The 13,633-nt window shown below is 53.8% G+C and overlaps 1 protein-coding gene across 1 annotated transcript in view; it reads right to left on the bottom strand.

Moving 5' to 3' along the window:
- PLXNA2 (plexin A2) overlaps positions 1-13,633 on the bottom strand; it is a 173,134-nt gene that overhangs the window by 16,618 nt on the left and 142,883 nt on the right. The window contains exons 16-22 of the mRNA XM_063356322.1: positions 13,026-13,193; positions 11,602-11,695; positions 9,596-9,835; positions 9,275-9,418; positions 7,861-8,095; positions 6,259-6,401; positions 4,153-4,421 (exon numbers count right to left, since the gene is read on the bottom strand). Coding sequence (XP_063212392.1) covers positions 4,153-4,421; positions 6,259-6,401; positions 7,861-8,095; positions 9,275-9,418; positions 9,596-9,835; positions 11,602-11,695; positions 13,026-13,193 — 1,293 coding nt within the window. The remainder of the gene's footprint in view (positions 1-4,152; positions 4,422-6,258; positions 6,402-7,860; positions 8,096-9,274; positions 9,419-9,595; positions 9,836-11,601; positions 11,696-13,025; positions 13,194-13,633) is intronic.

Here is a 13,633-nt window from a genome sequence, read left to right on the forward strand (position 1 = left end):
CAGCAAGCAGAGAGCGGGGGATCCAACACCTTGCTCTCTGCAGCACCCGCTCCTCCAAGGACCTCCTGCACCTTCTCCGGGACCCTGCAGCAAGGCAGCACCCCTGCCGGGTCTGGGCACCTCTCTGCACTTCATCCCTCGGCCGGCAGCTCCGCTCCCAGTGCCATTCCTGCCAACTGCCTTTTCGACCATCGTGCCACCAACCCGCCCAGGAGATGCCCAGCGGCCACCACCGTGCACCGAACCTCCTCCTCCGCCCATACCCTGACCCGCAGCGAGTCACCGTCCCGCTCAGGACCCCTTTTCCCCATCCTCCCCCATCTGCTCCGCTGCCTTGAATTAAGGGCTGCCACTTGGTATGTATTTATACAGCACCCCGCATGTTTAAAAACTCTGGTGTTTAATGAAAAACACACACTACTGAAGCAACAGGGTTTGATCCCAAAGTCAAGCAGATCATGTATAAATGGGACGCACAGATTTGAGCAAACAAAAACTGACGCCAGTCGGCAAACGGACCCGGGGTCACATTCTCCATCATCTCTTAGGATCGCAACATCTGCCAGGAATTTGTGAAAATGTCTGCAGATCCCCAAAGAATTTAAGCCTGAATTGATTAACTGCCTAAAAATTCATCCGACAAATTGACACACACATTGTTCTCCTGTATAAAATATTTCAGTCACCCAATTAAGGAGGAGAAGCACCAGCACACCACTGCGCCAGCAAGCCATGGAAAATGGGAGAGTCAGTGATACAAACTAAAGAATAGGTGAAAAACTCAGAAAATGATACATTCAGGACTTCAGAGTGAATATTAATTTAATTAACTACTTTATTAATAGGAAATTAAATTAAGAATTGGCAAGCCTCCCCATTAGCCCTCCCAGTGAAGTAATGCTGTGTCCCGTCCCTGTTGGTGGCTCATGGCCTGACACCGACACCATGAAAATAACTGAAATACGGAGTGACAGAGAAGTTGGGGCACATTGTGTGGGAGAAGGGTATCGGATCCTCCCGTGCCTGGCTGTTCCCTTTTATTTCTTTAGCAGAAATACAAGATCAGCTGAATGGAACAGCAAAAAGAAACGCCTCGGAGCATCTCTGTCAAAACCCATTTCTCCTTCCCTTCAAGCACCGACTCTCGGTCTCACGGCATCTCGGCACGGACTGACGCCGTGAGATACCTGCGGTGCCCCAGTCCCGGGGAACGCCGACAACTAAGTTAATCATCGTTCTCCCACCCTGGCTGAGGAAAGGGGCTGCTTATAACCCACATCGCTGCGGGGTGCAGCCGCAGGAGCCCCGAGGGCTCCTCGCAAACAAGTCCCTGTATTTCCTTTCCCCGCCGTCCCTGCCTTTGAGGTGGGGTCGGAGCGGGACGGCTGGGGAAGCCATCGCGTAAACTCTGCCGGCCACCACGAGCCCTGGCCTGGCTGTCTCTCTGCCACTCTGGGAGGGCAGGCATCGCTCTTACTGGCCGGGCTGGTGTCTGAAACGCTGCTATAGATCCGTCTCTAAAAATAAAAAATAAGCTCCTGAAGATTAACCCGGCAGGGGAGAATCCCTAGGCTTGGAGAGAACCCTTCTCGTATTGACCACATAACAGGGGCAAAGCACGATCCAGAGATGGTTTTCCAAAGGAGCCTGACGCCAGCAACCAGCGCCTTGGCTGCTCCTCCGACTTTCTGAGGCACCAGGAATAAAAACAAAACTGAACACAAAGAGCTGAGAGAACCCAAAAAATAAATATGTATTTTATTAATTTTCCCTGCTATATCTAGGTCTCTGAACTGCTGTGTGCTGCTGTCTGTGCCAGGAACCAGAGCAGTTATTTGATTTAATGTCAACTTTTTTGCTGCCTCCCGCGAGGGGTAGTTATGGAAGAAAGAGAGAGGGGAAAAACGAGGAAGAAAGAGAGAGAGAACTGAGCGCCAATTATCCACCGCTGCCACCAGAGAGCTCAAAAAATAAAAATAAGAAATATCTCACTTTGTGGCTGATCACTCCTTATTAAGGCAGAACACGACGTTCCAGCTGTTTTGTGCACCACCAGCACCCGGGAGCGCGCGGGGCACCGGGCTGGGACAGGGCTCAGTCCCAGGTATAACGGGGCTGGAGCGACCGGACAAGGGGTAACGGGGTTTTAAACCAGGGATTTTAAACTAAAAGAAGGTAGATTTCAGACTAGATATAAGGAAGAATTTTTTTATGATGAGGGTGGTGAAACACTGGCCCAGGTTGCCCAGAGAGATGGTAGATGCCCCATCGCTGGTAACATTCCAGGTCAAGTTTCCCATGAAATGGCTAAATCCTGGAGCAGGACAGCCGGCCTCGACGCTGCTGGCGTTGCCCGTGGCCCCGGCTCTTTGCTGGGTGCTGCGGGGAGGAGCGGGCATGGCTCTGATCACCAGCCGTGGATTTTTTGGAGCGGCGCGAAAAGTCATTATTGATGGCTGAGGCAGAAGATGCCTTCCCAGCGACTCGTCAAACCACCGGGGAAATTAAGACGGCTTCCTTTTCCGAGATGAGTTATTGCCTCCACAAACACAGCCAGATTTAAAGCAATTTCCTGTCAAGTGTATTCATTATGGCTGGAGGAATCCCTGAAACTTTCCTAGAGCTCTGAAATTCTCCCCGCTCCTCCGTCCACCCACCGCAGCGAGATGCCGGCAGCGCCGCGGGTGCAGCCCATGGGGCAGCCGCACTCCTGCCGCCAGCCGAGGCCAGGACGCGAAGGGACATGGGATGGAGGTGGCTCCCGACACGGAGGACAGGGGTAGCCTTTGACTTGTGGCCAGCGATCTGGCCTACATCAACACACGCTTCTTCCCCTTTTTCTTTCTGCTGTTTCCCTGCACGATCATGGGTGAATCACCCAGTCCATCCAACTCCTTCCCAGCTATGAAACACAAACGCCGCTGCTCCATCCAGGCAGACACGGCTGCTGCGAGGATAAAGCCCATAAATGCTGCGAGGTAGCTCAGAGCCGGCAGGGTCTCGGGGTCACCCAGGCTATAGAGGATGGGCTGCCATCAGGAGGGGGACCGAGCCTTGCTGGGCAGCCCGCCTTTCCCTGGCAGCTCCAGGGGCAATTCACTTTTCCACGAGGTACTTCTCTTCATGTTAATGCTTTACTCACCACGATAATACCACAGCTCGTGGGAGATGAGGACCCCAAGTACTGTGTGTAAGAAATCAGGCTCCTGCCCTTAACAGCCCGAAGCCCAGTAAGACTCACAGAATTATAGAATCGTTTTGGTTGGAAGAGACTTTTAAGATCATCGGGTCCAAATGACTGAAAGAGCTGCATCTCTGTTCCTGCTGACCCTGCTGTACCTGAGCCGGTGTCTCCTCTGCCCTGCCTGGATGCGCAGGGCACTGCTCGGTACCAGCAACGTGCAGGCGATGGAGAGCCCCAGTTTTTGTGCCATTGACCCCTCTGCCACCACACCGCCCTGAGGCAGCCCCACACAGGGCTGGCAGCGGGGGGCAAACCCTGTTGCTGAACCTCTCGGGCACCTTTGTACACACCAGTGAGAGAATCAGGAGCTCGGGCAGGCGGGCACAGGCAGGGAGGAGGCAGGTGGACGGCAGAGGTGACAGTGCTGCCATCATCACCTGCTCTCAGCCACACCAGGGCTGGGGCAAGGTAAGAGATTGTGGGTGAGAGAGAGTCACATCAGAGGTAATAGCTCTCTTGGATCCAGTTTAAGACCCTGTTCAGCCATCTATGGTTCTACCTGTGGGATCACACCGTAGAGTTGGTGAAACTCTGGAACAGGTTGCCCAGAGAGGTGGTGGAGGCCCCATCCCTGGAGACATTCAAGGCCAGGCTGGATGAGGCTCTGGGCAACCTGATCTAGTTGAAGATGTCCCTGCTGACTGCAGGGATTTGGACTAGATGGCCTTTAGAGGTCCCTTCCGACCCAACACGTTCTATGATTCTATGAGTTAACCCTGTGTCCTAGAGACAGGTGAGGAAATGGATGGGTCATCCAAAGCCACCCATAGAGAGCAGTGTTTTCCTTCTGACAGCAGCCCCCTGGTCCCGCAGAGCCCCCATATGCCACCAGCAGTGTGGCCGTGCCAGCCTGGGGGACCGCACCGGCTTGCCCGCAGCCCCGTCCCCTCCCCATCGCCCTGCGTTACCTGCGCAGGAGCAGTTTGGGATGGTTCTTGTTTTCCAGGTTCTTCTCGATGAGGTCGGAGAGCAGCTGCTTCAGCACGTCGGTGGCGTACTCCAGCTTGCCTTGCAGCCCCGTCATGATGAGCGAGGCCACGTTGCCGCGATCGCGCATGGAGAAGCTGCGCTGCAGCTCCAGCGTTCGGATGAAGGTCAGCAGGAAGACTTTGTTGTTGATCAGCTGAGCAAAGAGCTTCAAGGCCTTCTCCACACTCTGCTGCCCGTTCCCTTGGACCTGCAGTGGAGGAAAGAACGCCCATCAGCCCAGGCATGGAGGACAAGGGACTGGAGAGCAGCCCTGCACCACCATGGGGTCACTCTGCCAGCCCTGGTCGGGAGGTGAATGGTTTAACTCTGGGTGCACAAGCATCTCTCAGGGTCTCAGCATCCCTGAACATAGTCTCTGGCTGGTCCTGACCAAGCGTCACCCTTTCTGTCCTTCCCCAGCACTTCGGCACAGCTTGCCTTAATCATTGCTCCGAGCTGCACCCCCTGCATGCCATAAAGCTGCTGCTTTGAGGCTAACAGCCCTATAAATGACAGACAATTTTGCTTGTTCTGCACAAAAAGTGACACTCTTATAAGTAAATTAAATACTAATTTAGACTATTGCTTTATTATGGGACAAGTGTAAAAAATTAATTGAGGCTTTCAGCCAGTTGCGGATTCAAGTAATTCATTACAAGTGAAAATGATGAACTACACGAAGCAACTCTTTACCAAACATCTTGGAGACTTATGTATTGGTTTTACTAACGTTACATAATTAAGCAACTGTGTAATTGGCAACACATTTATCACTTCTGCAATTCTGTTTTTCATAAGTAAAACAAATAAAAAGCATTCATATTTGTTTGCTAGAGCATCAGCTTATTTGGAAATTTAAACAGAGAACATAATGTGTGGGACTGGAAAACTCAGGGCATGGGAAGGGGCTGGGAGAGGCTGCTTCGAAGCCCGCTGGGTTTTACCAACACCACGGCAACTGCTCCTGGTTGGCGGCCCACTGGAAAGGAATCTAATTTGATGCATTAACGCTAAGTAATGCTTGCCTGGAAAAGCAATGCAGTTGTACGGAGCACCAGCAATCAACGCTTCGTCCTCTTACGCCTCTGGGGTTTGGGCCACCCCCCGGGCTGTGTGAGGGCAATAGGACTTTCAGGATTCACTGGAGCAACGCCAGTGTCCAGCGTCCCAGAGGGAGCGCTGAGCCGGGTACCTCTGGGCATCCTGGACGGAGGACGGCAGCCCCACGCTCGGTGGCAGACAATGTTTCTTGAAGCCCCATCATTTATTTTGGTGCTCTCGCAGTGCGCAGGGCCCATCTGCAAGGCGATCTGACGGACCCTTTTATGTTACCAAGTTTTCTAAACCCTCAATTAAAATCTTATTTATATATTTACATAAACTGGTGGAAAAACCCGGGAGACGAAAGGGCTTGCTGGCAGCCGGACGGGAGGCCGGCCATGGCTAGGCACGGCGCTTGCCCTCCCGTGGACACGCCGTGGAACAGCAGCGGGATGCTCCAGGAGGGATGCTCCAGGAGGGATGCTCCCAGGCGGGATGCTCTGGGAAGGATGCTCCGGGAGGGATGCTCCCAGGCGGGATGCTCCGGGAGGGATGCTCCAGGGCAGGATGCTCCGGGAAGGATGCTCTGGGAGGGATGCTCCAGGGCAGGATGCTCCGGGAAGGATGCTCCGGGAAGGATGCTCCAGGGCAGGATGCTCCCAGGCCCACCGCCTGCCCCAGCACCATAAGGTGATTATGGAGGACTTTAAAAGGACACCAATAACTTAGCTGGCGTGCTTTGCTGCTGGCCTACAGCGATATAAAACCCCATAAAATAAAACTAAAGCAACACCGGGGAGAAGAAACCAAGTGGAAACAAGCAATGTGTGATGGAGATAAAACACCAGCTTCTTAGTTAAAATGAACTCGGGGCTCATCCTGCTAACCCCTGTGCCTCTAATAAGATTTGGTGTGGAAGGTGTAAAGGTGCTTCAGGGTTTCACACTGGCTTCCCCAAGGGCTCAGGGGAACTTCGAAGGGCCGGAGCACAGGCTGTTCCTTACCTCCAGCTCCCGCAGGACGGGATGGTCCTCGATGCCGGGGAAAAGGACCCTCATGGCATATGTCCGATAGTCGAGGTAGGGGATCCCGGAGCGGTCCAGGTCGCTGGTTAATTCATTGATGTCCGTCTGCAGCTCTGCAAAAGCTATTTGGGGAGAACAGAACAAGACAGAGAAACACGTGAGCTGCGGGAGCCGAGGCTGCGGGCAGAGGCGCAGGGAGGGCTGGCTGCTCGCCTCGGGGGCACGGCAGCAGCCATAAATGGGACAGACAGCTCTGATTCGGAGGAGAGCTCGGTGCGTCGCTCAGACAGACCCTCACCCTTGGAGACTGTCTCAGCAACTGAGAGCGAGAGAGCACTCACCGCACCGAGCACAAGCCGAGAACAAAAGATGCTTATTAATTTGTATGCAGCTCACACCTGTGTATACACACCTAAAGCACCTTTAAAGGCTGCAGATAGAAATGAGGGTCTATTTTCATAACTTGGTACCTCCCACATTTTCCTTTCTTCTTCTCCTCCTCTATCAACAGTTGCCAAAATAATCAAATCCGATGCAGATCAAATCCAAGTAGAAACTGCCTGCTGCGGGGGTCACGAAAGAATTTATTCTTCCTCTCATAACATAACATCACCGTGTTACGCAGCTGTATGTGTGTCCTTGCGTTCATTCTCCAGAGTATGAAATGCTGGCCTGGTGAGGTCTCTGCCCCCAGCCAGGCTGTGCCCGCGCTGAAGCTGTGGTCTCTCCTGAACACATCTCATTTTTTGTCCTGTGCTTTCAAGGCTTTCCTTTTCACATCAGCTGAACAAATCCAGTGCAACTCTCCATACGTACAGAGGTCACACTATGAAATTTGCAGCTTTCTATTTATTTGTCTTTGATTCAGTAAGCTCCCTTCCAGCTGGAAGGCCGTACACAACAGCAGCAGCATCCCTCCCCAGCTACAGCAATGACTGCCCACCCCTGCCCTGGCTCCCCCCGGAGCGGCCAGGCTCCACCGCCTCCTTGCGAGGGACAAGACTTGTGTGCCCTGAAGTCCACCAGCAGCAGGTCTAGCTAGTCCAAATAACACACCAGATTTCCCAGAAGCAAAAGCTTGAGGAGCTTCTTCCCCTCCCTCAGACCTGCTCCTGCCCCCCTGGGCTCACATCTTGCAGACGGGAGCAGGGACTGGACCAGCGTTCCAGCCCTACCGCCTTCCACCTGGGATGCAGGCTGTTTCTTGGGGGTCTGAGCCTCCTCTGCTCCCTGTCTCACTCTGTGCCTTTTTAAAAGCTCTTTACTAAAAGGCCATTAGACAAGGGGGCATATTGTGCCGGGCACCCTGGGGCTCGCGCCGTCCTGGCGGTGGGGTCCAGGCGTGTTGCTTAAGCAGGATCAAGCTCTAATCCTATTCTCTGCGCATTAGGCAGCAGAGCCGTGTCTGCGCCCACGCGCCGGTCGCTGCCCACCCTCCCGCGGCAGACAGGCGCGCAGACCTCGCGGGGACACGCACCCTGTTCCTCGCCCAAAAAACGGGGGACTGGGGTGCTCAAGCGGGGACAGCCAGAGCACGGGGCCGCAGCACACAGAGAGTGCCTGGTCACGGGCAGTACTGACCCTCCTTGCACTCCAGGGCCACCCGGGACTCCAGGTTGTCCATCTGCATTTGCAGCCTCTTGAGGGTCAGGTCGTTCTCTCGGGACTTGCGCTTGTAGGCGATGAGGACAATGATGACGATGATGAGGAGCAGGCTGCCTCCGGCCGCGATGCTGACGATGGCCGGCAGGGTCAGGAGGCTGTCCGAGATGATGCTCACCGAACCAGGGGAGAAGATGATACCACCAACACGCACCTACAAAGCACAACGGGGGTAACCAGCAGCTTCAGGTAAGGGTGACAGCCTGTCCCAAAGCCCTGTCCTTCCCAGCCAGGACACGCACTGCTCGGGCTGCACAGACCCCCGAGGAAGCATTGAACCGCATTTATTTCAGCCAAGACTACAGCAGCTCCCATCGCCTTCGAACACCGAGGGTGCAGCTTATGCGAACACAGGGAGGCTTCAAGTCATGATAAATGTGCCAGCCCTTCACTATCTGGGCTTTGTTCTTATTATCTGATGGCTCCATTTGACTTTCATTTTATAAGCTTTCAACTCCCTTTTGTAAAACGTGGACATTAGCAACCCAGTGATAATTTCACTGACAAGATGCCAGAGCAACTGGATAGAGAGAACAGGGAAGGGAAGAGGAAGCCCCATGTGGAAGCCGCAGAGCAAACACGCTGGAGGCTAATGCTGGGACAGGCTTTTCTTGGATGTGCCCTGGCCACAGATGCGAGCAGCTCTCAGCCAGGTTGCGCTTCTGTGAATCGCACTGTGATAATCTGAGTACCTTTTGGATGCTGAACTTAAAGGGAAATAAATCACAATTACAATCTCATTTGGGCTGTACTCAAGCACTTCTGCAGCTGCGTGCTTGGTCTGTAAGAGGATCAGAGGAAGCAGCGATGCCCAAAACCAAAAGCAGAGGAAGGCACTGACTCTTGTCCTGGACAAGGCCATTGATCCATCCAGTCCAGTGTTCAGATGTCCCTGGCTGCTTCTGCTCCAGGAAAAGGCGAAACCTCTCCACCCCCTTAGCAGATCAGGTCTGGCTACAAGGAGTGATAAAATCCCTTCCCATCCTCCAAGAGGGAGAACACAAACCACTGAAAACGGTCTCACTGACTCAAGGAAGAGCGAGCAGCAGCAGAGAAAGGCTGGTACCCGCTGCTGAAGGCACCGCTGGAAAGATTTGCTCTTTCCAGAAGGCTCTGATAGTAGGTGGTGAGTCTCAGGGAGGGAATAAGATCTCCCTGCTAATCCACATCAATATTTTAAGCTTCCAATTAGACAGCCATAAAGATCTAAAATCCTACTGATCCTCAGACAAGAAATTGCACTCAGTGTCTGAGTGAGTCAGGGGGATGGAGGAGGAGGAGGAGAAAGGACGGGAGGGAGGAAGGATGCTGACAGGAGCATTTGGTCCCTCACCATCACTTTGTGCTGTCCAGTGAGATTTGGGGGCTCGCACAGCAGCTGGGTCTCGGAGACGGTGACGGCGCAGGGCGTTTCTCCGATCAGCACGGTGTAGTTGAGCTTTGCTCCTCCAGGAGCGGGTGGGCACAGGTTCCTGCCCTAGGGACAAGGGGGGAGAAGACAAAGATGTAGAGCATTTCTCCCGTTTTCACCTCATTCCCAGCTTGTGGAAACAATGGGATTGCACCTAGCGTTCCCCGTTCTCCAAAGGGGTTATAAAACTCCTCTCTCGGGGATTTTTTTTTTCTGCTTCCCAACAGGTAAGGGTCTCCCTACCTTCAGGATGATGGGTGACCCCGGCTTCTGCTCCAGCACCCCGGTCGGGCTCAGGAGTTCAAACGTCGGGTTGGGGTAGTATATGAACTTGGTGTCGTTGTAGACCAGCAGGGACTGCACGTTGTTAAAGATAAACCCAAACTCGTCGGGCCGCTCGACGGCATCCAGGCCGGGCCGGTACTCGGGGGTGAGGGGGGGGGCGAGGCAGGCCAGCGCCGTGGCGTTCACCACCTTGCAGACCTGCGGGGAAGGAGATGCTTTTAAAGACGGCAGGGAAAAACCTCACCCTGACCTGCACGATGATCTTCTAATTCCTTAAATACTCCCTGAAAAGTCCAGCGGATTCAGGTTTAGCTGGAAATGTTTAATCCAGGCTGGATGCATGACAGCCATGGTCTGGGGGAATTTGCTTCCCCTCTGGCCAGTAGAAAGGCACTGGAGCAGAGATGGAGAGTGAGCTTCAAAACGAGCGGTGTTTTAAAGGCACTAGAGGCTCACCCAGCGGGTAACAGCCCTCTTTCTTTCTATTTTATTTTCTTTCCAGTTGCATCCTCTTTGGCAATGCTGGCTTTGAAGCAGACCCACAGGGAATACCTGGTCCCCGCTACAAACGGGTGATTAGAGGCAGTTCCCTAATGCCAGAACAACCACCCGACACTGGTGGGCTGGAGGTAACGTGAAGGTCATCTCCCACCGGGCTGAGGAAACCCCCAGCTCCCCCAGCCCTGGAAGCAGGGAGCTGGCTGATTTACAAGACTTTTGCCTTAGAAAACAGCAAGAGCCCGACCGTTTGGCTTCCCTCCATATGGGGAAGATTTAATTTCACTCCATTTTGTGTCTTCAAAATTATTTTTGTAGCACTATAACTGCAACCGCTAACAACAAAATTAGATGTCTTTTTAAAAAGAGCTCAGAAGAACAAGGTCTTCAGAGGGGAAGGGAGAAAGGGAATAGGAAAAGACTGCTAAGTGATTTGCCCTTTCCAAGATAATACAGATTCAGTCAGAAACATCACTGCATAGAAATAATATTTTTCAGTTTTACTTGGTCAAAATAATCTCTACGGGTCCTGGAGGTACAATTCTTATTTGTAGCACACAAGAACACCGCTTAGCTCCCATTTAGCTGAGGATTCGTTTCAGTCTCTCACTCTTGGACTGAAAAAATACAGATAGGGGCAGGAGGTGGCATTCCAGATCAAACCCAAATTCTGCTACCAGCTCCTTGCTTCAGGAACGTCAGGGTGACAGGAGGGAGGAGGAGGAGGCATAAAAATAACACCCAGCTTCACCAAAATACCCCCAAGTGGTACAGCGAGGAGGGCGCAGGGAGCAGCACCTGGCCTTACCACGGTGATCAAGCTGCAAAAATGGCCTGAAAGCTGCTTGTTCGGAAGCAGTTCCCCTCTCTCCTCCCCTCCCCGGGCTGGTACAGGCTTGCCGGGCCCAGAGCTGCAGCAATAGGAGGATTATTTATAGAGAGGCAGCAAGGGAGAGACTAGTTAAACATAGCGGCCTCGTAGCTGGCAGGTCCCAGCGCCCAGCTCCGGGCTTTTCCAGAAAGAGCAGGACTAAAATGGGAAGCGTGGAGCAGCTGGGGATGGGGATGGCTGCACTTGGACTTTCCATCACAACGTGCCTGTAGAGCTGAGCTTGGTCCGGGGAAGGATGCTGGGGAGAGGAGAGCTCTCAGGGCTCAGGGGCTTCGACAAAAGGGGGCATTTCAGGAGTGAAACAAGTTCACCTGGCCCAAGACCGAATTTGAGGTGATGGAGATGACCGAAAACACTTTGAAAACTCCTTGGCAGTTGCTGTGTTCTCCCATTTGTGTGTTCCAGGGTCCCCAGGGTTTGCTGCTAACAGTCTAGGGAAATACCCCCAGAGCAGCTTTAGCCACGGCGAGCCTCACCACGCAGGGAGCACTGGCACCAGTATCCATACGTGTGCATCCAAGTGGGATGCTCCCAGGCACAGCCCAGTGGCACCGCGCCGACAGCAGCTACTTACGTTGACAAACTCCTTGCCATTGTACTTGACGCGGATGCGTGGCTCCTGGATGACGTCCAGGTTGGAGCCGGTGACAGTCAGAGGCGTGTGTCCACTGCAGAGAATCGGGAGACACCTGATTAATGCATCGGGACGGAGGGGCTGGGGCTGCGCACGGAGACTCTGCTTGGCAATAAGGACGCTCGTTGATCTCAGAAAGATGTTTTCTGCAGACACCTCAGGCACCAGGCGACGGAGTGGATTAATAGCCACTCCCCGAGTCGCTGGGGAGCGGCGTCTCACAAGTTAGCCAGCTCCTCTGCTCTCGGCTGCACCCTCTCCCACCTAACAGCCTCGCAAGGCAGCGGGATGAGAAATGGGACCAAAGGAACCAACTGAGCTGAGACTAAATACGTAAGACAATAAATTAGTCACAGTGTTTAATGATTTACATAGCCATGTTTTTAAGGAACACGATAAATGGTACGTGCAGTGAAGGAACTGACGTGCACTTGCATCTGGACTGCAGACACAGCAAGTTGTCACACAGAGCAGGGGAGGGAGGAAGAGCACCCGGTGCCATCAGGGCCAGGGAGGACACAAACCCCCGGGCTAAAGTACCCCCAATTCTCCTCCAGCCAATGCCCCTGAGCAAAGTCTTTCACTCTTGGCTTCTTCTTTCATGTGCTAACTGGAGCAGCGCAGCCCCATTCACCCGAGTCTCCAGCCCCTCTGCGCCAGAGCCCAGCTGCCCCCTTCAGACCACCCCGCAGCAGCCCTGGCCACCCCCTCAAACCCATCCCACCCCAAACCCGCCGCGATCTTGAATTTGGACTCAAAGCAGACATCTCCTGCTGCGAGACACTTACTTCTTTCAAGGGCAATTTTAAAAAATAATTGGAATTTGAAATGAATAGCTGCGTTACAGCCCTTGTAAGCACAACCATTAAAGTAACACCAGGGGACGAGTACGGCCAGGGGTTTTTAGCAGCAACGACGTCACGGTGATGTGACAGCGCCGGCCACCCCGTTCCGAGCAGTGAAACTGGGACAAACAGCACATTTTGATTAGCATCAGCTTTTTCTTTCCTTGGTGGTTGCTGGTTTTGTTTTATTCCAGAACTACAAGAAGGAGCCTTTAATGAGCAATTGTGCACTTCTTCAGCAGATGGAAGTGATCTTGGGGCTTTATTTGTGCTCCCGGAATCTCGGTGCAGACTGCTACTGCTGTAATTGCCTCGGTAATCACAACTACCGTAGTAACTCTGGACCTGATTTTCGGTAAATGCAAATGCCGCAGACTCCCAGCACTGACAAATCCAGGATGCTGGGCGGGACGTGCATTTCTATATAGACCCATTTTTGCCCTCACTGAGCGTGTGCTGAGAGAGAAGACCCAGCCCAGGCGAGCTGGCTCCTCTCCTGCCGTTAGAGCCTGGCGTTACCTGGCGATGCTCCACTCGGGTTCGATGTGCTGCACCTTCGGGTCGTCGATGTACTCAAACACCAAAGTCTGCTCCAGCTGAGCCCGGTCGACGCTGACGGAGACGTGGACAGCCCCCAGGCCGTGGGCTGAGGGGGCCGACACGCAGACGATCTCGTTCATGGATCGCCTGTGCGAGAGAGAAGCCGGGCACGCGTTAGCGGGCGGTGGTGGCAGAAAATCACCCTTGGTGCTGGCGCAGCTGCAGCGGGGCAGCTCACACAAGGGCTGAGCCATCACTCAGTCCCAGACCCTGACACCTGGGAAGGGGATGAGCTCCCGAGACGGGCAGGAGGGCTCCACCGGCACGGGAGGGAGGGAGGGAGGGAGGGAACGGAGCTCTGCTGGGGAGGGGCCTCCGCCTGCCCACCGAGAGAGACGTGCAAGCTCCCTGAAACTACTTTTTGTGCCAAACTGCAGCCGCCCGCGCCCCTCTGTGAACCCGCTGCCTTCTGCTGGGCGTGTGAAAACAGATGGCTGCTTTTTAAAGGGGATGCAGAAGCTCACTCAAAAGCCAAATTCTTCCCCTCCCCACCCCACCGCACACACGGGCCCTTGTGAGCGGCATAA

This window comes from Chroicocephalus ridibundus, chromosome 20 (assembly GCF_963924245.1).
Source record: "Chroicocephalus ridibundus chromosome 20, bChrRid1.1, whole genome shotgun sequence".
NCBI classification, from domain to species: domain Eukaryota; kingdom Metazoa; phylum Chordata; class Aves; order Charadriiformes; family Laridae; genus Chroicocephalus; species Chroicocephalus ridibundus.